The sequence below is a fragment of the Vitis vinifera genome, chromosome 8, assembly GCF_030704535.1.
Source record: "Vitis vinifera cultivar Pinot Noir 40024 chromosome 8, ASM3070453v1".
Taxonomy (NCBI): Eukaryota; Viridiplantae; Streptophyta; class Magnoliopsida; order Vitales; family Vitaceae; genus Vitis; species Vitis vinifera.
The window spans coordinates 17,291,861-17,318,125 of record NC_081812.1 but is presented as its reverse complement, the minus strand read 5'-3'; the positions used below and the strand labels follow the sequence as shown (position 1 = coordinate 17,318,125).

Below are 26,265 nucleotides of genomic sequence, written 5' to 3'. Positions count from 1 at the left end.
TTAATATTTGAAAATTTTTATTTTTTAAATATTAAAAAAATTAAAAACTTTTTTAAAAATTATTATCAAATACATTTTAAAATTATTTTAAAAAAAATGATAAGTTAAAAAAAGTCAACTCTAAAGCAACTTGTAAGTTTTACCAATATTTAATTATTATTATTTTTAAAATCCCCAAGTCTTCGCTACATTTTTTAATATAAAAAAAAATTGACTTCTCAAGCTTAATGAATTGCGGTTCCAGAAAATAAGGTGGACAAAGATAAAGTATATTTTTAAAAAAAATTAATACATATAGTTTAATGAAGTAAACTATAGAATATCATACATGGTAGGTAAAATTTTCAACATGGATGGCTAATTTTCAACATCGAAGGCTAAGGACAAACCATATTTAGGTGAAATTGGTGAAATTTTCAACGCCAATAACTAAGGACAAATCATGTGTAGTTGAAATTTTCAACATGAATAATGAAAATGACAAAAACATTATATTTTAGGAACACTCAATTGGTTAGTGATCCCAACACTCCATATTTTTAAAATACTCAATAAACCTAAGAAAGACATTTAAAAAACATTCAATTGGTTAGTGATGCCGATACTATATATTTTAAAAAGACCCACCTGATTTAATAAAAATTACAAAATATAATATTTTAGACACACCCAATTGCTTAATACTGAGATAACATATAGTTTAGGGTTAATTTCATTTAGACTTCTTCAAATTTGGTGTAAATACACTCAATTATCATTGATTTTAAATTTTATGAATTAACACTTTTATAAATTTATTTTATTTTAGAAAGATTTTAAATAAAAATATTTTAGATAAAAGTGTTTAATAATTTTCTAAAAATTAAAATTTATTTTTTAAAAAATGAAATTCATATATAAAATACATTTATAAAAGCACTAATGGACAAAATTTGAAACTTGTGATAGGTCAATGTATTTACATTAAACTTTAGGATTCTCAATAAAATTAATCCTATATTTTAAAAACAACCACTATACTTAATAAAAATGATAAAGACACTATTTTAGAAAAAGTCAATTGATCAGCACGTCAACACTATATATTTTAAAAAGACCCATTAAAGTCAACAAGCACTCTAGATGGTCAATGATGGAGACATTATATTTTAAAAAGACTCATCAAGTATTTGTTTGCTACTCTTAATTTTTTTAGATTTATTTTGTATTTTTAAAAAAAATTAATTTGAGATAGTTAAATTTTTTTTAACACCTCAATCTTTTAAATTATTATATTTTCTATACAAACTTGTAAAATGCAGTCTTCTCATCACCTCTGCCACACTACACTGAGGCACAAGAACAGAAAAACTAAGACACTATAACATAATATATTTTTAATACATGCACGAGCCGAGAGTGAGTGGTATTTACTTACCAAAAGGGATTGGTAGAGGAGAAGTTGCAGAAGTTGAGACTGAAAAGGGACGAGTGTTGAAAGAAACGGCGAGGGTTTCGGATTGAGAAAATGAGAAGTGGTGATTTAGTGATTGAGAAGCGATTGTCGGGGCTCCGAGTATGAGTGCGGCCATGGCTGATCTGGAGAGAGATGGAGAGAAATGGACAAGGTACGTTGTCTGTGTGCGATGGTCGCCAGGACAAGAACCAGTGAACGAAACTTATGAGGAGGTGCTGTGAGCAAAAGGCTAAAGGTTTCATGCCACGTTTCACAACATGGTAGGGCCAAAAAGTGATCCAGGCCCACTGAGCAGATTGGGCCGAAAAGGAAAGTACTGGTAACTTGGGCCATCAGAGGCTAAACCCAGCACGTCTAACAAATAAAAATGTAGCGGAGGTAATGATATAGAGAAATATAATTAAAAGTTTATATACCATTCATATCATAGAATATGGTATATTATTAAAAAGGACAACATTTTAAGAATAAATTATATCTTAATATACATTATATTTTATATACACTATATGTAAGTTTATTATTATATTGCATTTACTCATTATTTTTTATTTTTTATTATATTTCCATTTTAAATGGTACAATATAATATTTATAAGTATTTATAATTAATTAAATAAATTATTTTAATATAAAAAAATGTATCTACTTATAATAGTCTAAAAAAATAAACAAAATATTTAAACCATACTTTTACAATAATATTTGATTTTAATTGTATATGAAATAATCATTTATTCATATTAATATTTGTTGCAACTTTGTAATATTTATATTCCTTTGATATTATGGGTCTAATAGGGCCTTTTATTTTATTTTATTTATTTTTGAAATAAAGAGATTTGAACAAAATTTTGCAATTCTTGACTTGGATTTCTAGAGAATGAAAATGTTTTCTTAAAAAATGAAAACAGAAAATACTCTAAACAAATAGAGTCTAAATGCTTGCTTTTTATATATAAGTTTTTATATATTGCATGGGAATTTTTAATTTTAAAAATAAAAAATAAGAAATGTATGAAAAGGTCATCTAGTTATTTTATAAAATAAATAGATAAATAAATCAAGAATTTGACTAGGATACAAATACATAAGAATGGAAAAAATGTAGATAACTACGAAATATATGTCTAGAGTAGTAATATATGAAGTATAAAAAAATGATCAAAACATAAAAAAACATAATCAAATATAAAAAATATGATTAGAGTATAAAAATATAATCAAATATGAAGAATGGGACTGCTATATAAAAATGTAATCAATTTATAAAAAGATTTAATCAAGATACCGAGATACCAAAATTGGAACTAGAATGTAAATTATGTGATAAAAAAGTTATTCAAAAATTTTAAAAAATAGTAAAATACTAATTGATTTTTCACAATTATTTTTAGTAGAAGTGTTATATTCTTATCAAGAGGTCCGTGAATAACCTTTTACTAGCATCATTCCCAAATATACTACTAATAATCTTCTGAAATGTGTGTCGGAGGAGCAATCTTTATTTTTGGATATTAAAATATGACAATGCTAGGCTAAATTAACATGAGATGGATTCTTCAGGAATTAATGGTTCATGAAAGCGGCCACCGAGGACACTCCAAACGAATGCCAGCTCAGTTATCACATTTTCTTATTTAGAAGACCCGTTTCCCATCTCAGGGGCTGAGCAACAAATTGATGAAACAAAAGCGCAAGATCAGTGAAGATGGTATGAGCGGACAGTATAAAAAGTCTGTAATCCGGTCAGAAGTAGAAGCGCCAGAACAACTAGAAAAGCTACGGTTTTCCATGGATTTGAGAGATAATTACGTTTCAGCTCTGCTAAATATAAGTGGAAATGGACTCCGCAGAATGTTTTTTTGTCTCTGCCGGTGCCGCCTGGGTTTATTTTAAGCGTTCACCTCCTTGCACGGCTCACCGAAATAGAAATTTTTGATATCGACGTTCTTGCAGATAACTTGGAGGAGAGCCAAAACATTTCCACCCCTCTCCAAATCGGTAGTTATGATCCCTTTCTCTTCAAGTAGTTCAACGTCTGCTAAGGAACAGATGAGACTTCTCATCATGAGTGCATATATATGATGAAACGTGAAAGGTTTTTCAGCTATTGCTTAAAACCGTATTGCTCCAGAGCCGGAAGGTTCCTCAAGACCGACTCTATTTCGTCAATGGACAATGGTGGGATTTTAATCAATCCACTGTTACTATCAAATTTTGTGTCCAATAAATGGCGGCTTTCATTCTTTTCCAATTGAATCTCAGCTTTTAAGAGTTGTGAAGCACAACGATCGACTCCTCGAGCTTCGCTGCCGCTTGCGTTCATGTCAGATTTGGGGAGCCAAAATTTGTGCAGGAGATCAAGTAAATGGTTTGGCTCCCCGGACATGCTTTCCTGCTTGACATCCATTTTTGGGTAAAAGAATGAAAGATCAAGTGAAGGGAGTGAGTGCTCTGGAGGAACATTGAGACGTTTATGCTTAAAGATGTTATACTATTCCACATTAATAAAAAGTGGGATCTGGTTCTAGATTAGCACCAAATCATGCTGTAGACTGGAGACCGTCCAAGCACTAGTGGCAATGGGATCATTCAAGTTCGTTTCGTGCGGCAAGGCATGCCTACAAAAAAGTTCAAATATGAAGCGACCATCGACCAACAGTATTTTGCCAAGCTCGATGTCATCAAAATGATCTATATAATCGGCATAGCACTCACGAACTCTTTGGTACAAATTTTGAATGACCTTAACACAATCATCAAGGTCTCTATGGTATTGTTTGTTCGACTTAGCCCGTACTGCAGTTTGTGCTCTTCCATATCTAGCAGGTCCGCTTTGCCATGGTGATAAGGTCCAATGGAAACAATCTGTGGGCTATATACTTCTTCCTTCAAACGTGGAAGTTTATTTGGAAACTTAGAAATACTCGGAGTCGATGATGTTGGACCTAGTAGACCCATAAGCTGAAGCAGCCAGTCTTCTCCACTGTTTTCTGCATCCTGCAATGTCGAAAGAAAGAAAATACCAAGTGGTCAGATATTGTGGGAAAGGAGGTTCAAAAACTACCATTGCTCTAGCCATGGATTGTCTCAGTTAAGAAAATTTAAAAATAAAATAAAATAAAATCAACGTTAACTACAATGGTAAACATTTAACAAGGTCGGGTGAAACTCATCACAAAGGTTATATATATATATATATATATATAAACACTTCCTAAAAAGTCAGAATGTTTTGTCCTTGCCAGAGGCTACCTGGGTTTAATGTATGCGTTCACCTCCTTGCACAGCTTACGGAAATAGAAGTGTTTGATATAGACGTTCTTGCAGTTATCATTGATGAGACCCAAAACACTTTCACTCCCCTCCAAATCTGAAGTTATGATCCCTTTCTCTTCAAGTAGTTGGACGTCGGCTGAGGAACGGATGAGACTTCTCATCATTAGTGCGTATGATGAAATGTGAAAGGTTTTGCAGCTATTGCTAAAACCGCATTGCTCCAGAGCGATGAGGTTTCTCAAGAGAGACTTTGTTGCACCAACCGAAAATGGAGGGATTTTAATCACTCCTTTACCACCATCGAACTTTATGTCTAGTAAATGGCTTTCATTCTTTTTGAACTGAATTCCAGCCTTCGAGAGTTTTGAAGCACAAAGATGGAATCCCCGAGTTTTGCTGCCGCTTGAGTCATTGCTAGGTGGACTGCCACTTGAGTCGCTACCAGATGTAGGAAGCAAACATTTGTGTAAGAGATCAAGTAAATGGTTTGGCTCCGTGGACATCCCTTCCCGCCTAACATTCAATTTTAGGTTCAAGAATGAAACAGTAAGTGAAGTGAGTGAGTGCTCTGGAGATATATTGAGACACCGATGGAAGATGTTATACAATTCCACAAGAATAAAAAAGGGGATCTGGTTCTCGAGTAGCACCAAATCATGCTGGAGAGCTGAGACCATCCAAGCATTATTGGCAATGGGATCATTCAAGTTCGTATCCTGCTGGATGACATACTTATAAAAAAGTTCAATTATGAAGCAACCATCGACCAGCAGTATTTCACCAAGCTTAGTTGCATCAAAAGATTCAAACCGTATTTTGTCAGCATAGCACTCACGAACTCTGAAGTCCAAATTTTTAATGGCCTTACCACAATCATCCAAGGTTTCTACTGAATCATTTTCTCCTCGATGAAGAAGATTTCGCATGTACTGCATTTTATGCTCTTCCATACCTAGTAGATCCAAGTTTCCATGGTGATAAGGTCCAATGGAGACCATCTGAGGGCTATAAGCTTCTTTATCGACTTTTCGAAGTTTTTTTGGAACCTTAGAAATGCTCGGAGTCGGTAACGTTGGACCCAGTAGACCCAGTTTCTCTTTCAGCGGAAGCAGCCAGTCAGCTTCCATTTCTTTGGGCATCCTGCAAGTTCTGGTAGAAAGAAAACATAAAGTGGTTAGAATTGTGGGAAAGAGGCCTAAAAAACTTCTTACATCTACGTTGCATTTGATTTCAGAAAAGATCTTCTGTAATTGAAAGTATCTCTTCTTCCATAAAAACCTGGCAATCAAATGGAATTTAGGAGGTAAAATGAACGTGGCTTTTGGTTAAGCATCATTGTATACCTAAATTATCTCTACTTTGGAGTTACGTTTTATAGGATTTAGCTAGCATGAACTGACTTAAAAAAAAAAAAAATGAAATCAACATTAACAACAGTTGTTTACATTTAACAAGGTTGGGTGAACTCATCACAAAGGTTAAGAATTGACCCAAAATTTTCATACATGGGACAAACCCTAACGCCATATTTTGGTGATATAATCTTTTCTCTCCCTCTAAATTGAACTGTATGCGGTAGTTTAAAAGAAAGTTGAGGCCTTAGACAAGATTCAAAATAAATAAATTAATCATTGTTTATAAGCGAAAAAAAAAAAAGAAGAAAAAATCATAACTGTAACGTTATAAGCATGTTTCATGAAATAAACCACTTAAAAGTCAGAATGTTGTCTCTGCCAGTCATACCTGGAATTACAGTATGCGTTCACCTCCTTGCACAGCTCACCGAAATAGAAGTCTTTGATATCCACGTTCTTGCAGATATCATCGATGAGACACAAAATGCTTTCACCCCCCACCGAATTGGAAGATATGATCCCTTTCTCTTCAAGTAGTTCAACGTCCGCCAAGGAACGGATGAGACTTCTCATCATGAGTGCATATGATGAAATGTGAAGAGTTTTGCAGCTATTGTGAAAACCGCAATGCTCCAGAGCGATGAGATTTCTCAACAGCAACTCAGTTTTGTGAATGGACAATGGTGGGATTTTGATCACTCCATTACCACTATCGAACTTTATGTCCAATAGATGGCTTTCGCTAATCTTTTCGAACTGAATTCCAGCTTCTAAAAGTTCTGATGCACAAAGATCGAATCCCCGAGTTTCGCTGCCGCTTGAGTCATTTGAAGGTGTGGGAAGCAAAGATTTGTGCAAGAGATCAAGTAAATGATTTGGTTCCATGGACATCCCTTCCTGGTTAACATTCACATTTGGGTGAAAGAATGAAAGAGCAAGGGAAGGGAGTGAGTACTCTGAAAATATATGGAGATGCTTTTGGAAGATTTTATACAATTCCACAAGAATAAAAAAGGGGATCTGGTTCTCAAGTAGCTCCAAATCATGTCGCAGAGTTGGGACCATCCAAACATTATCAGCATTGGGATCGCTCGAGTTGCTTGTATGCTGCTGGATGATATGCCTGTGAAAAAGTTCTAATATGAAGCAACCATCAACCAGCAGTATCGCGCCAAGCCCAGCTGCCCCAAAATGCATATTGTCGGCATAGCACTCACGAACTCTTTGGTTCAAATTTTTAATGGCCATATAACAATCATCCAAGATATCTTCTGGATTTTGTACTCGACCAAGAAGAGTTTGCATGTAGTGCCGTTTGTGCTTTTCCATACCCAACAGAACCGAGTTGCCATGGTGATAGGGTCCAACGGTGACCATCTGAGGTCTATAAGCTTCTTTTTTCACACTTCGAAGTTGAACTGGAACCATGGAAATACTCGGAGCTAGTTTCTCTTGATCAACAGCTTCCATTTCTTTGGGCTTCCCTGCAAGTTCGGAAGAAAGAAAATACAAGTGATCAGTATTCTCACATTTACGTTGCATTTGATTTCAGAAAAAGCTCTTCTATATTTGAAATTATTGCTTTCATAAAAGCCTGACAATCAAATGGAAATAGGAGCTATTGTTGTATACCTGATTTATCTCTTTTTTGAACGCAAGGAGGGTTTGTGCCACCGCATAATTTGAGGTGGGAGGGAGTTGCATTTATAGGATTTAGCCCTTAAAAAATATAATTTAAAAATCCAAAAATAAAAAAGTAATAAAATCAACAATAATTAGAGTGGTTAGTATTCAACTAACATTTAATATTCACTAATGAGCCATGTTCACATGATTAAGATTGACTTTCTTTCTTTTTCGTTTAAATATACCATCCATGTTGAGCTCAAATCTTAAAGAACATGGGATAATCATTTGTAAAAATACACATTATCATTTATAATTTTAAAATATGAAAGTTGCTTTTACAAAGTTAAAAAAAAAAAAAAAAAACCCATTGGCATAGGTTATATTAAAAATTAAAAAATAGGGGTTGTTACGTAATCACATTAATGAAATCGGGTCTTTGGTATTCTTTCAATTAAAAAAGACCTAACTTTACAAGTTTCATGGACTCGTGGATTTCGAGGAATAAGGTTGTCTCCAATAAAGAATATTTAAAAAATAGTCAAATAAAAGGCCAAAGCATCATTTGTGATGAAACTCTTGATCCACAAGGATTTTATTCTCTCTGTCATCTTTGGGCCAAATATTCCATTTAAAAAAAATAAAAAATAAATAAAAATTGTTATGTTATGAACAAGAATGAAAATATTGGTAATTATAGGATATATCCATATTTTATGTGTGAACCTAAAATTGATAAAAAAAAATTATAGAAATATAATAAAAAAATACTTAAAAATAAAATTAAAAATATAATAGATATTTTAAAATTATTTTGTTCAATAAATTGATATATGTATAATATAATTTATTATATTTGATAATAATATTGTATGTACTAATACAAAAAAATATGAATTTCATAAGTATACATTTATTATTAAATTATATCAAATATTTTTCGATAATAATATTGTGATATTTGATTATAATATGTCTAATTTTAAAATATATTTAATATTAAAATTATAATTCATTTAATTTAATTGTATTAAATGATATAAAATAAATGATGATATATGTATAATTTTTAATACTTAATTAATATATTAATGATATTAAAAACTCTATGAAAGAAAATTATCACGATAATGTTTATATTTTTGGTATTCAAATAGATGAAAAATTTTCATTTAATTATAAAATAATTATAATTAATTTGTTATTTAAAACATTTTTTTTAAAATTATGTTTATATGATGAATTTGAGTTTATATATATTTGGTGCAGTTCATATATCAAGGGACAAACTTGCCTAGTGGTTGGCACAATGCCGACACCACCCAAAATATCGTGATATATAAGTGACAAATTGATAAAATACCAATAAATATTGAAAAATATGTGATATTCATGATAAATTGACATAATATTATGGTGCCGATATTTCTCTTCCATGTATCGTGTTCCAATACTTGATATTTCAACAATATATCGCCGAAATATCTTGATATTTTAATAATTGATTATGAATACATTAATGAAATGGAGTCTTAGGTAGACTTTAAAAAAAAACATGACTTTGCAAGTTTAATGGACTAGTGGATGTTGAGAAATAGGGTTGTCTACAATAAAGAATCTTAAAAAGTATTAAAATAAAAAACAATGCGTCATGTGTCATTAAACTCATGAGTTAAAAATAAGTTTTCTGTTATTTAAATAGAAAATTATTTTCTAATTCAAAAACATGATAAATTTTATTTTAAAATATTTTTTTAGAATATATTTTAAAATTTTGGTTTTCTAGAACAAATTTGACTTGCTTTTATAGGTTTCTTTTCTAATATTCCAAAAAATATTCTAATAAATATTTTTTTACAAATGAAAAAATATTTTTTATATTTAAGTTCTAAAATATAGTTTTGCTACTAATGTAATTAAAAATTATTTTTGAAAGTTATTTTTAGTCATTTTTATTTGAATAGATCCTTATATTTTGAATGGACAGATTTTATTTATTTATTTATTTATTGTTTGGATTTTTTTAAACAACAAAAAAAATTAGTAAATAGTTTAATGAAGTAAATCATACGATGTATAAAAGCATGCATGTGTAGATGAAGTTTTCAAAGCCGACAAGTAAGGAGAATGAAAAGACATTATATTTAAAGAAAGATTGCAATGATCAATGATGAAGACATTTTATTTTAAAAGACTCCCTCAACTAGACGTTATATTTTAAAAGGACTCAAGTATGAAAGGATGAAGAAGACTCACTAACTCAAGCATTCAAATCTACTTTTGAATTATTCAAATAATTGTTTATTTATATTTATTTATTTCATGTTGTTCATCTTTTCGATAATTGATGAGTGCATGGGAAAGTGGGAACACATTTTTTTTCTTTAGAATAATCAAGTTGTTAAATTGCTATTTGGGTATGGTTTATATTAAAAATGAATAATTTTTAGAAAATTTTAAAACGTAGATATTAAAAAAAAAATTACTACTATTTTAAGTATAATTTTTTTTTTGAGAGAGAGAGGATTAATTAAATAAAAAAATTTAATCATTAATATGTCATTTGTATATATATATATATATAGAGGATTAATTAAATAAAAAATTTAATCATTAATGTATCATTTTTATATATATATATTTGTCATTTTTCATTCTTAAAAATAAAATAATAATAAAGACTTACCTTAAAATAATAATATATTCTTCAAACCTATTTAAAAATTAAAATATTAAAAATAATTACTATCTCAATTCTTTTTAGAAAAATAAAATTTGATTTTTAGAAGTATAAGATGATTTATTGTTTTTTACAAGTATTTTTTTAAAATAAAAATTATTACTATTTTTTATTTTTAAGAATGAAAACACAAAACTATATCTAAAAAGGTATTAAATTAGCATTAATTTTGAAGCATTTTAGGCATTGAATCTTTAGAAAATTAAAGTTGAAAAATCCTTTACAAATTAATTTTTATTGGAATGACATTGCTTAATCTTTCACTAATAAATTTATTGCTTACCCATTCGTTTACTCCTAAATTTCTTCTAGTGGTATCACGTAGATAAAGATCAGTTGATGCAAAACGTGACAAGGAGATATTAAGATATTCTTTTGATGGAGTTATATGTTTTATTTATTTGATTATATTATTTTAATATATTAAATGTTAACTATTAATTCCTAATCATGTTACAATATCCGAGAAATAAGTATTTGGGAATTAGAAAATAAACCACTATTAAAATTACAAATAAGACTTTGTGCGAGTTGCGTCTCATAGCCAGAATTTTATGAAATATGATATTTGAAAAAAATGGGATAAGTTAAAATGCTACCCTTTTTTAAAATATTGGACCATTCAAAGTTTATTTTCAAATTTATAAAACCAAAGACACGAAAGGCAACTTCCAACTTACCATTTCCTAAATATCAAAAATCTATATCTAACTTATTTTATAACAGCTAATTTCACAAATATGTCATAAAAAATACAATAAAGATATAAATATTATATTAAAAAGTATCTCAAATTTCTAATTAATATAAATTCTTTTTACTTAAAGGATATTATATATAATATTTTCTAAATTGATATATTATTGAAATATTAGGTTATGAGAGTTATTATAAATATTTTAAGTTATAAAAGGAAAAGGTTATGTGATGTAGAAGGGGTAAAAACTATACAAAGTGAATAGAAATGTGAGAAAGAATATGAAGTGATTTTTTGAGAACCTAATAGTTATATCTAGTTTTATCATTTGTAATATCCCTTATGATATAGTGGAATGATTTTTTCCTATCCATGCATATAGACATAGTTGGTCAAACCGCATTAAAACTTCGTGCACCTTTATATATTCATTTTATCTTTATATTCAATAACTAACAATTTTCTTGAACTAATAAATATATAATTTTTCTTACTATCCATGTTCTGAAATACGATCGAATATGAAAGGAATAGCTTTTCAAGACACTTTGAAGAAGGGAATTCTTGGAGAAGCATCCATACAAAAACGAAGTTGAAGAAATGCTAGTTTGTTTGTTCTTTATATCAACAATTCATTATTCATTCCTCTTACTTTGTTACTCATATAAACTATTTTTTATTTATTTATCAATATTCCTTTTCAATTATATCAACAAAAAAAAAAAAAAATCTCTAATACTTGAGAAACAAATATCTTCATTTTCATTAACAGAAAATGGTAGGCACTTTCAAGACTTCATAAAATAGCATATAGTGAAAATTACATGTTAAAATGCAAATTGAAGGGCTTCTCTCAGTTTTCAAAATTTTTCTATCAAAGTTACACAATATAAAGCTCGGTAACACATCTTTAAGAAACTGCTTTAGTTGCATTATAACTTGCAAACAACAGCCTCGAAACTTGTCCCAGCGAAATCGGTTAAACATGTTCCACGGTTACTGAAAATTCTACCATCTTCAACATAAGAAAATCCAAATCATCAGGAATGTCTCTCTCCAGTTTTTGGAGTTTTCAAATCTGTCTTTTTGGATATTGAAATGCGACAATGATTCTGAGCTCTTAAGAGATTCATCAATGGAAACCCTGCTCAGTTGTAGCTCTATAAGATAGATATTCCTTACACAGAGTAAAGTTTCTTATCTCAATTGTATTTATGCATAGAGACCGGACAACAAATTGACGAACTACACAAGATCAACGAGGATAATATGCACGGACAGTGTAAAAGGTCTGTAATCCTGTGAGGAGTAGAAGCAGAACTGCAGCTACAAATGATATGATTCTCCATGGATTCGAGAAATAATCACGCCTTAGGGCCCCTACATATCTGTGCCACCGTGCTTTCCAGGATGCTTTATGTCTCCGCCATTGCCACCAGGATTTATGGTATGCATTCACCTCTTCACACAACTTACTGAAATAGAAGTCTTTGAGAACAACTTCCTTGCAGATACTGTTGATGAGAGGCAAAACTTCTTCGCCCCTGCCCAAATTGTTAATTATGATCCCTTTCCTTTGCAGTAATTCAATGTCCGCTGAGGAATGGATAAGACCATTTATGAGGATGGCATAGGATGTAATGTGATGAGAGCTGCCGAAACTGCATTGCTCCAAGGCAATGAGGTTTCTGAGGAGTGACTCTGTTGTTGTACCAACAGACAACGGTGGGATATTAATTACTCCATTACTGAACTTTACGTCCAACAAACGGTCCTCCACAGTTGAACTCTTTTCAAACTGAATCCCAGCCTCTAAAAGTTTGGTTGCGCAATGTCTGAATCCCCAATTTTCCTTGCATTTTGGGTCGTTCACAGGAGAAGTGGGGAGGTAAAAATTGTGTAACAGATCGAGTAAATGCCTGCTACTTTGAATGCTTTCCCCCCTGCTTGTCACTTGGTTCAAACTCAAGTCTGCGTGAAAGAAAGAGAGGGCAAGGGCTGTGAATAAACGAGGGAGAGTTTTAGGTGCAAATGGCAAAATGAATTCATACAAATTCTGGAGAACAAAGAAGGGAATTTGGTTCTCCAGCAGAGCTAAATCATGCTGGAGAGTTGGGACCATCCAAGCATTATTGAATATGGGATCGCTCTTGTCCACAAAATCCCGAAGCGAGCGCCTGAGAAAAAGTTCAAGTATGAAGCAACCATCAACAAGCAGCATCTCCGCTAGCTCCTTTTTGTTAAATTTGATGTTTTCTGCGTAGCATCCTCGAGCCTTCTCTTCCAACTCTATAATGGATTTTCCACACTCATCCAAGCTCTTTTCTGGGTTCGGTGTTCGATGAACAAGGGATAGCATGTAGCGCCATTTGTGCTCTTCCATAGCTAGCAGATCACGCTTGCCTTGGTGAAAAGGTCCAATTGAGACTATACGAGGGCTATAAGCTTCTTCATTGACATGGCGAAGTTTATTTGGAACTTTGTAAATACTCAAATTCATTGATCTTTCACGCAGTATACCAAGCTTCACTTTGATAGGATGCATCCAGTCCGAAGTCGGAGTTTCACTGGGGGTTGGGGGTGACTCTTGCCTCATTTTTCCTTTCAACTCGACAAGGTTGATCTGGGATTCTGTTTCCTTTCCCATCCTGCAAGGTCTAACCATAAATGTTGTAAGGGAAAAGGAAGAGGATTTGGGTCATTTCAATTTTGATCTCTTCTCCTTGAATGTCGGCAATGAAAAGGATCTTTGGAAGATAAAGAAAAGAAGAAACAAAAAAGGAACTTCAAATAGCTTTTGATCAAGGATCTGTACCTGATTTATCTCTTGTTTTGGAGAAAGATAAAGTTTAGAAGACCAAGAATTGCTTTGTGAATCAACTTGAAGAACCCTAAAAATTGAAAAAGAAGCCAGACCAAATTTTACAGTAAAGAATATGTAAAATGCAACTATGGAGCAGAGCTAAGTGATGGGCATGTGTGATAAAAAACAAAAACAAAAAAGAAGTCAATGAAATGCAGCCTTCTGGACGGTGTGCTTGTGACCCTGAATCAAGGGCTGGCACGTTCATTGTCAGTGCGATTATTAAAGTCGACTTAAAAGCTTAGGAGCATGAAGCTATATTTCCTAGAGATGGGCAAGACCACTGTGGTTGGCCGAGCCAGCACTTGTATACCACTCAAGTAAACTTACTGAGATACACGCCTTTTCATAAGGCGGGCGGAACTCGTGGCTACCTCAATGTGGGACCCAGGAATGGCTAATAGACTGATTGATTGGATTCCTTTTCCATGCCAGTGGCTCCTTTGTTACAAATGTTAAAATAAGGAAATTGTGTTCATGACCAAATTAGAAGTCAGAAACTTGAGACAATAATGACAAAAATGACAAATGATTTGTGATTGGGTTTTAATTAGGAGGTTTCTCTTCTCTCATATATCCGCTACTTTCCCATAAGGCTGAGAGGAGAAATCATATTACTGATTAAATTTTGTGAAAATTTACATTCAGTGATAGACTGGTCAATGTTCACAAGTCGGCAAAAAAAAAAAAAAAAAAAAGGTTAAAAAAATTGAATAAATGCAGAGGAGTACTTGACTAGCCTGAATTGCTCATCCTGGACGGAAGATGGGAGAGTTGAGGGATGATAAAGAACAGAGAAAGAGGAAAATAGCGCCGGTGCCCTACAATGATTCATCTAAACAGTATGCTTTTCGAAATGATTTTGCTACCTATGCTGCATCTGCCACTGATTCGGCACCGGCTTATAGTTCTGGACTGCCCAAGGATGCATATTCTCCGGACGAGGGTGATGGTCATGACCCCAAGAAATTTAAAAGCGTGGACGGTTCCTACCGTGCCCACCTCTCTGCATCTGCCACTTTAAAGACGGATTCATTCTCTTCACTCTCCGCTCCATCCAGCCCAAAAAAAGGAGCACAAGACATTTCAGGCCCTCCCGGATTCTCAACACCTCCCGCCAACTCCGGCAAGTTTTACCAATCTTGCCCTTCATCGACTTCATCTATCTCGCCGTCATCTGTTCTTTCCTCTCAGGATTCTATGAATTCAACTGCCTTCGGGCCATCAGCGTCGGTGCCCTCTTCAGCTAGTGAGTTTCATTTCTCTCTCACTCATCTATGGCCCTCTTCTTTAGTTTATCAGTAACTGCTGCTAAAATTATGCATTTTATTCTTTCCGGGAAATTAAGCCATAATAGTCCGTTATTTAAAGACATTTTGGGACCAGAACATGGGTTTCTAGCCTCAGAAGCCTTTAATTATCATGTCAGTTCAAAACCACAAAGGTGGATCTGATGAGATCTTCGAAGCCAAGGGTTTCATCTGGTCCGAAAGCTTGCTTTCATATTTTATTAGGTTTGCATTTGATGTAGATTTATGGGAAGGTCTGGATAGGCATGGCCACCAGACCTTAAATTTATAATGTTTAGGTCATTTCATACTTTTTTTATTATTGGGATTAATTCTAGATTTTAGATTAGCCTTCGGAGAGATTATAGAGGCTTGATAATTTAAAATAAATTCAATCTTATATAGAACATGGAATATATAGAAAAAAAATTACTTATAAATATTGTTTCAACCTCTGTAGATGTGAATGATATACCCCAAGGAACAACTCTATCTTCCACATAATCAAGATATTCTCCTGCTACTCATAAGTGGGAGTTTTCAAAGATTTACTAGGAGATAAAATCCTATAAGAATTTCAATGAGTGTAATTAGGTCTTTACTTTGAAGTATCTAAGAACTCATTTGGTAGTGATTCTAAGAAACACTTTTAGTATTTTTAATACTTGAAAATTTTTATCAAAGTGTTAGAAACGCTAAAAAACGCTTTCTATAATCACTCCCAAACACAGTCTAAGTCATCTTTATTAATCCAAATTTGTCTAGTCTTAGATAGTACTCCAGAAAATGAAGTTGAAGAACCAATATGAGAATTTTAAATATTCCTCGTAGGTTGGACTTGGGTGAGGGTTTCTTTTCCTATTAAACACCCACCGGGTATTCTTTCTTTTCCTATTAAATAAAATTTTATCTATTAATACTTTTAAACTTAATTATAAGCTTGTTATTTTGTCTATGAAACACTTCAAACTTCCTAATGTGATACCCTACTACTAGTGTGGTCATTCATATGACAAAATGAACATGTGTACATGACCATAATAAGTGTTTGGACAATATGAGTTATCTTTTTAGCTTTAATAAAGTTAGTTTTTCCACCATTAGGAGTAATAGACTTATCCTTAATTTCCATAATGAGGATTAGGAGTAATAGACTAATCGATGAATCCTAGATATCTCTTATCACTAGAAAACTTACCTAAATTTATCAAATTATTCAACAACTAAGTACATGAGTGTCTTCTTTTCCGAGCACACTTTTTATATTCAAGTTCAAGTAACTTTAATTGATTTAGCATGTCAATTTTTCCGGATTCTCAAGAATTTCAATTTCAACAAATCAACATTTTCAAATTTTAAAATTTCATTTTGTTCTTTAGTTTCGAGTTCTCTTCTACTTATCTTAACATTCTCAACCTTGTTTTTGATTTTTAGATTGTATCCATACAAATCATCATATGTAATATGAATATTTTCAAATTCAAATCCATGGTCATTTTATTCAACTTCATTCATGGGTCCTATCCAAATTCAACCAAAGAACTAGTGAATACAATCGAGTCTGACGTCCTCTCATTACAATGAAATTCTTTTTCTGAAAAGGCGATTTTAAGAACATGTTTCACTTTATTAAAATTTTCAATTACTTATTGATGACATTTTCATTTAAGGACAAAGATTCAGACTTTTTTTTTTAAAAAAAAAAAATCTTTATACAATCTTTCTTGATTAAGATAAACTTTTTCACAAACTTAAAGTAGATTTATTTTTTGCTTCTTTAAGTTCCATAAAATCAAGAGCAAAGACAGGAATTGAAGCAAACTATGATTATTTTTAATTTATTTATGCTCTAATAACACTTGAGAGGTTTGTATTCTTGATTCACAAGATTACCTAGAAAGAGTGAATATGTTGTACTCACAATTTTTATATCTAAAGAGAGTACCTTAAATTAATTACCTTGAGCCCCATCTTAGATCGATTAAATCAAATGAATTATCAAAGTTTTTTATTATTGGAATTCTATTTTAGGCTTTATATTAACCATAGAAATCATATGAGCCTTGATAATTCAAAGTAAAGCCAATCATATATAGAACATCAAATATGTGAGGAAAATCACTTACATATATTTGCTCAATCCTTATAGATGTAAAAATCATGGGTCTATCAATTGTAGCAAAAATATACTAAATATAAAATAATCTTATATTATTTTACTTGACCTGGATGCCTTTTCTCATATATTGTGGTATGTCACTTGGACATTATAAGCATCTATCTCAGGATCAGGATTTGTAGGGACTTGGACTGTCTGTCCAGTCACTAGGTTGAGAACTCCTATTCTGTACTTATCCTAATGGCTTGACTATATCATGCCCTACTTTCCTAGTTTCCTGTGAATCCCAGGGAATATGGTATATTATGCCTTTTTGTTCTCATTTTGGTTCTGACTGTTCACCTTCACTAATGATGATTTGATTTTCGATGCTTTCATGGCTTTTTTTTTTTAATTTTAAAAAAAAAAAAATCTTTACCAAAATCTTGATTTTTGAAGCAAAATTCTCAACCTAATTTAATACATTAACAATGCTTATATATAATACATCACAAACCAAACGAACAATATCTCTCATTATGTTTGTTTGCTTACACAGATCGGGAGAATTCCTGGAATCCAAGGGAAGATGTTAGTCATGGGGATCAGCTGGACTTAGTCATGGCTCAGAGATTGTTTGAGCGCAGTGCGACAAAGGGCATTTTCAATAATCTCAAGACCAATCTACAACCCATTCTTGTCAAACGCTTAAAAGAACTGTCACAAATAAAACCAACAATTGACGTTGGCCTTGAAATGGCTGATTCAGCATATTTACTGAAGCTCCTCAATTCTTCAAATCCCAAGTTGGAAACTGTTGGCAAGAAAGCTGGCAAGGGAGCAATGTTGTTGCAGGAAGGGATGAGGTTAATCGAACAAGGTCAAGAAGCATTGCGATCTGCTATACTTGAGTTGTCAACTCCTGTGGACTGATTTCAACTCACCTATAGTCTTACATGCTAATACTTTTGGCAGCTTGTAACAAGTACTTCAACTAGTGTAATGTTCCTCTCTTGCTTCCTAATGTGAAGCAAAGGAGTGGCCTATTGTCTGTTCAAACAATATTTGTATTTGTATAACTGATGCCACTTGTACTCCAAATAAACTCCTGGGTTTGATTCTGCAGGGATTGCATCTGGTTTGTGGAAGCTAATTTCTTAGGAGTTATTTGGATGTTAAAAATAAAAAAGAGCTTAGTATAGAAGTGTAGTGTGATTCAACTGTTATGTCATCATAGTTGTTATGTAATTTAAATTCCATTCCAAATCCATTATTGTATCAATCAAGTATTAGTGTCCAGGCCATCTGTTCAAAGTTGGGACCTCCACAATGAGTCCATGGCCCCAATTACACCCCTGGAAACACAGCCATAATAATGTTTATTTCAAAGAATTTGGGAATCAAGAATGCTTTGATACCTTTATTTGTTTGATTTTGGTGTCACATCTTAAAAGGAAAAAGTGAGCATGTAATTAAAATACAATGTTTAAAATTGCTTTTAAATTTTTAGTTTTAAAATTGAAAATCAATTTATGACCAACACGAATGGTTCCCCAACATTTAAGAGAAGGGGAAGGGGGCAACAGTCAAGTATAAACTGGGCTAAGGTTGATATATTTAAGCCCATGATCGCACTCCGGCCCAAAATCTGTAAGTGGATGGCCTCTCAGATGTCGAGCCCGACATTCATTCATTCAGGCCCAAGAATTGACAGTTCGCCGACAGGGATTTCGAAAAAGAGGTTAAAAAATGAAATAGAAAAACCCAAGGTGTCTGGGGCCTGTATGAGCGGCCCAAGAAAGAGTAGTTGAGAATCATTAAAAGAGGTTGATTCTCATGGAGTGTGGCCGAATAATTGGTTTGATAGCATTTTTTTTGTAACTGCAGACACGAAAAGGCTTTTCTAACCTCTTTTAAAACGTTTGCGTCTTTGAACAGCTGCAATCAAACAGGCTTGAAGTGATGAGACTATCAACCCTTTTTGTTGTGGTACCAACCCACATTAATTGGCTTCTCCAAGAGGAAATGAATATTGAAGCTGGAAGCATTGAGTAGGTGACGACAATAACTATAGGTTTTGAAATCTGTAGCCCATACTGGACTTTACAAAAAGCCTCTCCTTTAGTCAAAAATGCTTTGTCAATGAGCAACTGGAGAATGACGAAGATGCCACCATCGTGGTAGTGACCACTGCATCCATGGTCCAAAGCATTGACAAGCTTTGGGCCATAGAGCATATGGTAAAGAGAAAAACTATATATATGTTGAGGCTTGTCCTTTTCTCTCCTCTCTTTTTATCCTCTTCTGTCTAAATGGATTGGACCCGTTTTTCTAAAATTAATGCCTCCTGAACGCCCTTTTTCTTCTCTCGTATTGAAGAATAAAATTAAAAACTAAAGAACACGTAAATACTTGTCATCTGCCCAAACAGGCCTAACGTCACCTGAAATATGGCCCGTGGTCACATGCGAATGACCCTAGGATGCTGTGTACCGGGTTAATTAATAGTGAAGTCCAAGGCTGCGAGGATGATTGGGAGGCTTTTACCGGGCCTGATCCGGTTTGACAACGGAAGATTACCAATCAAGAGCCCACAAGTAGTCAATCAGATGAAGGTTACGCCCAAAAAGGAACACAGCCCTCTTTATTTGCACGTGACTGTCAATAATGGATACGTAAAGGTTTACCTCATCTTAGATTCTCCCATTCAAGTTCACAAACACCCCCCAAGGTCCAAAGTTATTGGTACAAGATTTAGATCTACTCATTACTTTAAAATCCGCTTCTCACATGCTCCTGCCTGCTCTCCCAAAATCCATAACCCGCCTTTACACAAGCTTCATTTTTTTCGCTTTCTTTTTCCGAATTTTGAAAATGAAGGACTTTCTCTGACCCCTTGTAACATGATATGCTCATAGCCTCTTCATTAATTTATATCTTTGGGCTAAAATTCTCACAATCGCATGAAGGATAGGAGTACAAAATGAGCTATTTATAGTCCACCTGAACAAAACTTAATATGCTATGAGCCTTCTGACATGTTATGGAGCTCATTAAATTTATATAGGCTATACATCATTCAACTATTACGGCACAATGTTGTCCCAGTTGTCATATGGGCCATGTTGGGGAATTCTTTTAATAACTTATTCACTTTTGGAGAGTGATGAGGTCTTTGAGTGAAGCAAGCGGGGTTGTTCCATTTTCCTTTAGGGTCCAATTATTCTACTAAACCAAAAAAGGAGCCTAAAACGGGTCCAAGTTAGTTTGATTGGAAGCACTACCAAAGGAGACACTAACACACTTTTTCCTTTATTAATGTAAAAGAAACAACATGACTAAGACCTAACCATCGGGGGTCATGTGAAAGTTTAAATTAGATTTTTTCTAAAAGAGAAAAAGAGAAAAGAGAAATATCTAATCTAGGAAATGATGGTCAAAGGTCATAGATACACTAACATTAAATAGAAAACTGGTTGGAATGGCATAAAAATAAAACCATGGGGGAGGTTCATGCATTGGGTTCACATGTGGTTTTAAGGAGAATATTGAGGAAAGTGTGGCACGTGACACACAGGTGAAGCAACGTGCAACCCATGTGAACGGACCCATGGGTCCACCCCCCACTCTCTCAATTAGAATCTTGGGTCAAAAGGGAGAGTGAGAGATGTCCGCATCTGCCTTCTAGATCAAGCCACGTTGAATTTAAATACAACAGAGGCCCATTTTAATAACATACTTTGGAAACATGCTAGTAATAATGACACTGCCAGGGAGGAAAAACAACCCAATTTTTATAATATCCCAACAAAAAGAGAGAGAGAAAGAGAAAGGCACCAAAAACTAAAGATATATTTGATTTTAATTAGCCAATGCTTTGAGAGCAATGGAATCATCACAATTCAACACACTATTTTATCTAATAAATTAAAGAAAAAAAATAGAAAATCAAAAAAAGGGGAAAATCCAGCAAACATCACATCACATTGTAGGGGAGAGTATTGCAACCTCCCCATGTATGATACAAAATATGGAGGAAGAGGAAGGGTGTCTGGTTTAGTAACTCGGTGTGAGTTAAACTCTGAGTGAGCTCAGTGATGCGGGGGAGCAGAAGGATGCTGAGGCGTGGGAGGCTTGCACTGATAGCACTTGGCGAAGAGTCCAAATGTGTCAACTTGCCTGACGAAGTTGGTCATGCTGGCCCAACCACCGAACCCAAACCCAACCACTAGCACCCACACCACCACAAAGGTGTTGACCACATACATTGCCGTCCAGCTTGGAAGGAAGAAAGGGGGCTTCTCCGCAGCATTCTGCAACATGACAAAAAAAATTGGGAAAAATAATAAATTGCTGAATGATTTAATGCATCATGTGAATTATAAAATATGTGTATATAAGTACATACAAGGGAATTGACGGGTGAACCAACTGAAAGCCTATAATGGTGATGTGGATTACTAATGGGTGAAACGCAAGGCATAGTTGGGAAGCAAGTGAGCGGGAGTGAGTCAACTCGCCAGCTCATGGAAGACAGAGTACAACAATCCAACTGTAGCATATAACTGAATGAAAAGGACATGCCACCTATCCTATCCCATCTCGTAATATTTCCAAATCCCACCCTTAAATGCTATTTGTACACTTGCACCCCCCCCACTCCCCCCACTCTCGTGCCCACTCCACACCCCCTCGAATATGGGATTCCACCCCCTCCAAAACAGGGCCTGCCCACTCATTTTTCATTCATCAAAATACCCCTTATCGGCCAACATTATTACAACTTAAGTATTCATCCCACCCCCTTCTCTACTAAATTTTAATCGAACTTCTAATTCTTAAAAGAAAAAAAACACCACACGCATGTATACCTGACGGGCAGAGGCCTTTCTGTAAGTGAGCATATGAGCCAGAGATGGGATGATGTAGACAGTGAAGCTAACCAAAAGGGCCCCGACGGCAGAGTTAATAGGGCCAAAGAAGGGGAAGATTATGGCCAAGAACCATATCGGGATAACAACTGGGAGTCTGGCCAGTGCCCTTAAACAGATGCTCCTTGTGTCATGCATCCCTATCACCTTCTCCCACACGAAGTACAGTGGCGTACATGCGAACCCAAATGTAATAAACTACAACACCCATGCATTTTTATCAGTAAAAGTTTCACTATCTTGAGGCCAAGTCAGTCATTACGTCTACCAATAATTCAAAATAATTTGAATGCACTTGAGTGAATTAATTTACAAACCTGGTGAATGAGCATTAGGATAACAGCCGCATCGCGCCAGCGGGTCTTGGGAAGGAGGGAGAAGGCGTTAGAGTGATTGAGAAGCTGGTCCCCAAAAGCCCAGTAGACGGCGGAAGCTGAGGGAAGTGTTAGAGTGAAAACGTAGAGTGTGGCCATTAAGTATATGTACTTGAATTTCTGGGGTTTCCACATGGCGTGCATGATTTCCCTGAAACATATTCCGTCACCCTTCACGGATCAGAACCCATTTTTCTTATCCGAAACTCAAGACTAGAAATGAATTTATTACACTAGTTCTCTTCATTCTTTCGAACTACCAATGAATTTATGTCTACAGAAGCGGTGTAACCAGGCCAATAAGTAAGCAAGGAAGTTTACAACGAAATGGCCAAAATGCCCATGAGCATTGGATCCTCGAGTTCTTGCCCCAGGCCACGGAAATGATTTAGATGAAAAGAAAATGGAGACAAGATCCCTCAGCATCATAATCAATCTGAAGTCAAGAAAATCACGCAGCAAAAAATAGAAATTTTTTTTCTTCTCTTTTACTGTTTTTTTTCCTCCAAGAGAAAATGAAGGGAAAATAAAGGGAGTAATGTTGTTTCCCTAAGCAAGCAAAAGTAGTTTGCATGATTTTGTCTGTAGTCTCGAAGTCCGAGATGACCGGCAAAAGCTGCAAACAGAAGCCATGTAGAAAGAAGTGAAGAAGAAGAAGATAATATGGTGGCAAAAAGCTTACACAGTAACAGCATGTCCACCAAAGGTGTAGAGGATGTTGGTGGCGCCAGTAAAATACAGCACTAGCTTTGTTGGAGCTGAGTGTGCCACTCCTTCAGACTATAAAAAAAACAAAAAAAAAAAAACACCCGCACAAAACTTTACTCACTGCAATATAGAAAATCAGCACCATAACCTCAAACACTGATTCAGAGAAATAAACCCTAGAAAGATGATGATGGTTGATGAGTAATACCTGTCCGTGAATTAGAGCTGCGATGGCCAAGTACCATGCTGTGTAGGTGGTCATGCCAAGACCCAGAAAAGACCAAATACGGTAGTTGTGAAAGGAGGGTATGAACACAGTAGTAGCACAGCAAGCTCCAAATATGTAAGTCCATGTCCTCTTATCCAATTTGTCATTGATATAGTATATGTTACTGTTCTCATCAAGAACCAACCAAAACAGTTAAAGCAAACAGATCCAAGATTAGATTTTTCCAATATCAGCTGAGGAACTGAAGAAAGATCTTACCTTGCACACGCTATCAGCTGAATGACAGATCCAAAGAGGAGGAAAGTACAGTTGAAGGCCAGACCCACTGCTTTCCAGTAAGGACCCAATAACCCATCAAGCACTTCAAACCACTGGAATTCAAAAACAAGGAATTTTCCTTTTTGGTAAAATGGAGATTGGTAACTGGTTTGGATTGTAGCAAGTGGAGATATTTGCTAGCGTTTTGTTTTGCTTTGGCCTGAAGCAAACTAACCTGTATGACATGGTTCTTGAAGCTAACATTCTCTTTCTCCTTCCGACTTCGATACTCTATGTAGAGAACACTGATGAGGTAGGCTGTCCAGCTTCCCACGAGGCCATAGAATATCTGGAATATGATCCCTGATAGCATGCCCAGCTGAGAGAAGGAGTAGGGCAGTGTCAACAGAACTTGTGCCACCTGCGATCAGCATAACCAAAAAATGTTATTTTCTTGTGCTTGAAATTCCAACGGAAAAAAGAAGAAGCACCATCTCTCTTTTTCCCAGTGTCTGGCTTTACTTGATTCGAGGCGCAACTGAACCAGGCATCCCAAGCGGAGCCACCGTGCCAGAGGGCGTTCTTGATGCTAAAAAACGACTCATCTTCTTCCTTATCCTCCTTCCCCTCATGGTCTGCCTCGCTGATGTTCGAGACAATTGCTTCTTCTGCTTGCTTCTGAGGCAACATTGTCTTCGTTTCCCGTCAAGACTACGTCCAAATCCCACGAGATCTGAAACATAAAAAAGACACTAAATGAGACAAAATATATAATCAAACCCTTCCAAGAAAACGAAAGCCAATAAGGCCCCAGATCCCAAAGCCAAAAAAATTCTCATAGAAATTAAAATCCTACCCCAAAAAAACAGAAAAGAAAAAGAAAAGGGCAGAAGGAAGAAATAACCCAAAAACCAAATCAACATGCTTTTCATGAACCAGACTAAGTAAAATACCTTGTTTGAGATGTCTCTTTCGCTAGCAGATTGAAGAAATCAGAGACTCGTCAATAGACGAATGCGTGCAAATTTGAAAATCGTCCTTTGCTTCAGTTGATTTTCCTTGCTTTCGGAACCAGAAACAAGGCTTTGTGTAAATATGAATGATCCTGTGTTGACTATAGAGAGAAAGCAAGAAGAGGGTACAGTTGAATCAGAGGTTTAAGAATTCTCCATTCCGAGATATGGCAGCGGAAAGACTTAAATGCAAGAAATAATTGCGGAAATCTCCAGCTAAGTATATCTATTCCTGTCAACACTTGAGCCTAGCCTCAAAGCCTCCACTTTAATGCGCCACCAATCTGCACCGAGAAAAGCAGTGCCGCATCCGAAAGCGGCGAAGACCCTCAAAAGCAGCAATCTCAGAGAGGCTTGTGCAGAGAAATTCTAGAGAGATTGAAGAAAAGACCCTTTTCACTCCTATTTGGTGCTGATTTATATACCTATATCTATATATATATATATATATATATATATATACCTATAAATATATATAAAAATAAAATAAAAAAACTATAAGTAAAACATTACTCTATTTTGTTTTTCCGTTTTTGGGTTGAAAATCCTCCCTCTTTATAGAGAGAGAAAGTTAAGAGGTGGGGAGAGCGAGATAAGGGAGAAGGGGGGAGAGGGTAGGGTAAGAAAGACGAAACCCCAATTCACTGTATTCCACTTCCGATTCGATTCTCGGTTCGCCCTTTGATCACAGAGAATCCTGGTTTCTCAACAACAGTAAGGCCTCTTAGTGTACACTTGAGCTGCGTTTTATAGGCCCCTTCAACTGCTCCCAACGGCTCCACTAAATAATCTTACATTATCTAACTTTTGAAAAAAATTACCCAAAAAGAAGAAAAAGGAAAAATATGAGAAATATTATTTATTTATCTATCTGTGTTGAGACTTGAGACTTGAGACTTGCAGACTTCAGAGCTCTTAATTTCTACTTCAGAACTTGTTTCCCACCGCTCTGTTCTTTCATCATTATAAATGCCTATGAGAAATGCTAAGCTCTGATCCGAATCTCACTCTATTAATTCTAGGAATTATTTTCCCAATTAATTCCCAGCTTTTATTTCATTTCTTTGCTGAATAATTCTAATTCCTCCAGGGTCCAGCGACCTTCTCCAATTTCCAATCGAACGGTGATCGTCAGCTTCAAACACTTTCGCAGCGCGTGACCCCACTCTCCATCGAAAATTTGCCTCATGTATTGTCGCGACTTTCGAAAGCGAGTGGGAAGATGGGAGATACGGCGGGGGTTCGTTCAATCGTGGGCCGCCTACCCAACCAAACTTTGAAAATGGAGGCCCAGTATCATATTTGATCCGCGTTTTTCATGTGACAAAGTTCGGCGCAGCGCGGCG

At 34.7% G+C, this 26,265-nt stretch overlaps 4 protein-coding genes across 6 annotated transcripts; 1 reads left to right on the top strand and 3 right to left on the bottom strand.

Annotated features, from left to right (window-relative positions):
- Positions 1-4,710: 4,710 nt before the first annotated feature.
- On the bottom strand, positions 4,711-7,571 carry LOC104880189 (uncharacterized). Its single transcript, XM_010656046.3, has 2 exons — positions 6,482-7,571; positions 4,711-5,887 (listed from the first exon to the last, which is right to left on the bottom strand). The coding sequence occupies exons 1-2, from the start codon at positions 7,561-7,563 to the stop codon at positions 4,711-4,713; spliced, it is 2,259 nt and encodes a 752-aa protein (XP_010654348.2). The 5' UTR covers positions 7,564-7,571.
- Positions 7,572-12,172: 4,601 nt separating this feature from the next.
- On the bottom strand, positions 12,173-14,336 carry LOC104880163 (UPF0481 protein At3g47200). 2 transcript variants are annotated; one of them, XM_010655875.3, is made up of 2 exons: positions 13,972-14,336; positions 12,173-13,804 (listed from the first exon to the last, which is right to left on the bottom strand). In XM_010655875.3, exon 2 carries the CDS (start codon positions 13,801-13,803, stop codon positions 12,412-12,414), a length of 1,392 nt encoding a protein of 463 aa, XP_010654177.1. In that variant the 5' UTR covers position 13,804; positions 13,972-14,336; the 3' UTR covers positions 12,173-12,411. The 2 variants fall into 2 exon arrangements, with proteins under 2 accessions (XP_010654177.1, XP_010654176.1); XM_010655874.3 differs by having other exon boundaries at positions 12,173-13,813; positions 13,972-14,335.
- A 214-nt stretch (positions 14,337-14,550) lies between these two features.
- LOC100261363 (uncharacterized) lies at positions 14,551-18,610 on the top strand. Its single transcript, XM_002279202.5, has 2 exons — positions 14,551-15,268; positions 17,966-18,610. Exons 1-2 carry the CDS (start codon positions 14,785-14,787, stop codon positions 18,337-18,339), a joined length of 858 nt encoding a protein of 285 aa, XP_002279238.1. The 5' UTR covers positions 14,551-14,784; the 3' UTR covers positions 18,340-18,610.
- A 2,628-nt stretch (positions 18,611-21,238) lies between these two features.
- LOC100233126 (auxin transporter-like protein 2) lies at positions 21,239-25,847 on the bottom strand. Of its 2 annotated transcripts, XM_002279183.5 has the most exons (9): positions 24,860-25,842; positions 24,429-24,639; positions 24,142-24,327; positions 23,907-24,019; positions 23,628-23,811; positions 23,394-23,491; positions 22,655-22,862; positions 22,278-22,535; positions 21,239-21,719 (listed from the first exon to the last, which is right to left on the bottom strand). In XM_002279183.5, exons 2-9 carry the CDS (start codon positions 24,594-24,596, stop codon positions 21,498-21,500), a joined length of 1,437 nt encoding a protein of 478 aa, XP_002279219.1. In that variant the 5' UTR covers positions 24,597-24,639; positions 24,860-25,842; the 3' UTR covers positions 21,239-21,497. The 2 variants fall into 2 exon arrangements, with proteins under 2 accessions (XP_002279219.1, XP_019077344.1); XM_019221799.2 differs by lacking the exon at positions 22,278-22,535 and having other exon boundaries at positions 24,860-25,847.
- Between the last annotated feature and the right edge of the window lie 418 nt (positions 25,848-26,265).

What these genes read in the sequence shown, in the direction of transcription:
- LOC104880163 (XM_010655875.3), bottom strand. Translation starts at nt 13,803, where the DNA reads ATGGGAAAGGAAACAGAATCCCAGATCAACCTTGTCGAGTTGAAAGGA.
- LOC100233126 (XM_002279183.5), bottom strand. Translation starts at nt 24,596, where the DNA reads ATGTTGCCTCAGAAGCAAGCAGAAGAAGCAATTGTCTCGAACATCAGC. An exon ending in TCAAGAACCATGTCATACAG is followed by an intron (nt 24,020 to 24,141) that starts GTTAGTTTGCTT and finishes TTTGAATTCCAG; the next exon opens with TGGTTTGAAGTGCTTGATGG. An exon ending in GGTGGACATGCTGTTACTGT is followed by an intron (nt 22,863 to 23,393) that starts GTAAGCTTTTTG and finishes AATATGTTTCAG; the next exon opens with GGAAATCATGCACGCCATGT.
- LOC100261363 (XM_002279202.5), top strand. Translation starts at nt 14,785, where the DNA reads ATGGGAGAGTTGAGGGATGATAAAGAACAGAGAAAGAGGAAAATAGCG. An exon ending in GTCGGTGCCCTCTTCAGCTA is followed by an intron (nt 15,269 to 17,965) that starts GTGAGTTTCATT and finishes TTGCTTACACAG; the next exon opens with ATCGGGAGAATTCCTGGAAT.
- LOC104880189 (XM_010656046.3), bottom strand. Translation starts at nt 7,563, where the DNA reads ATGGAAGCTGTTGATCAAGAGAAACTAGCTCCGAGTATTTCCATGGTT. An exon ending in AACGCATACTGTAATTCCAG is followed by an intron (nt 5,888 to 6,481) that starts GTATGACTGGCA and finishes TCTTTCTACCAG; the next exon opens with AACTTGCAGGATGCCCAAAG.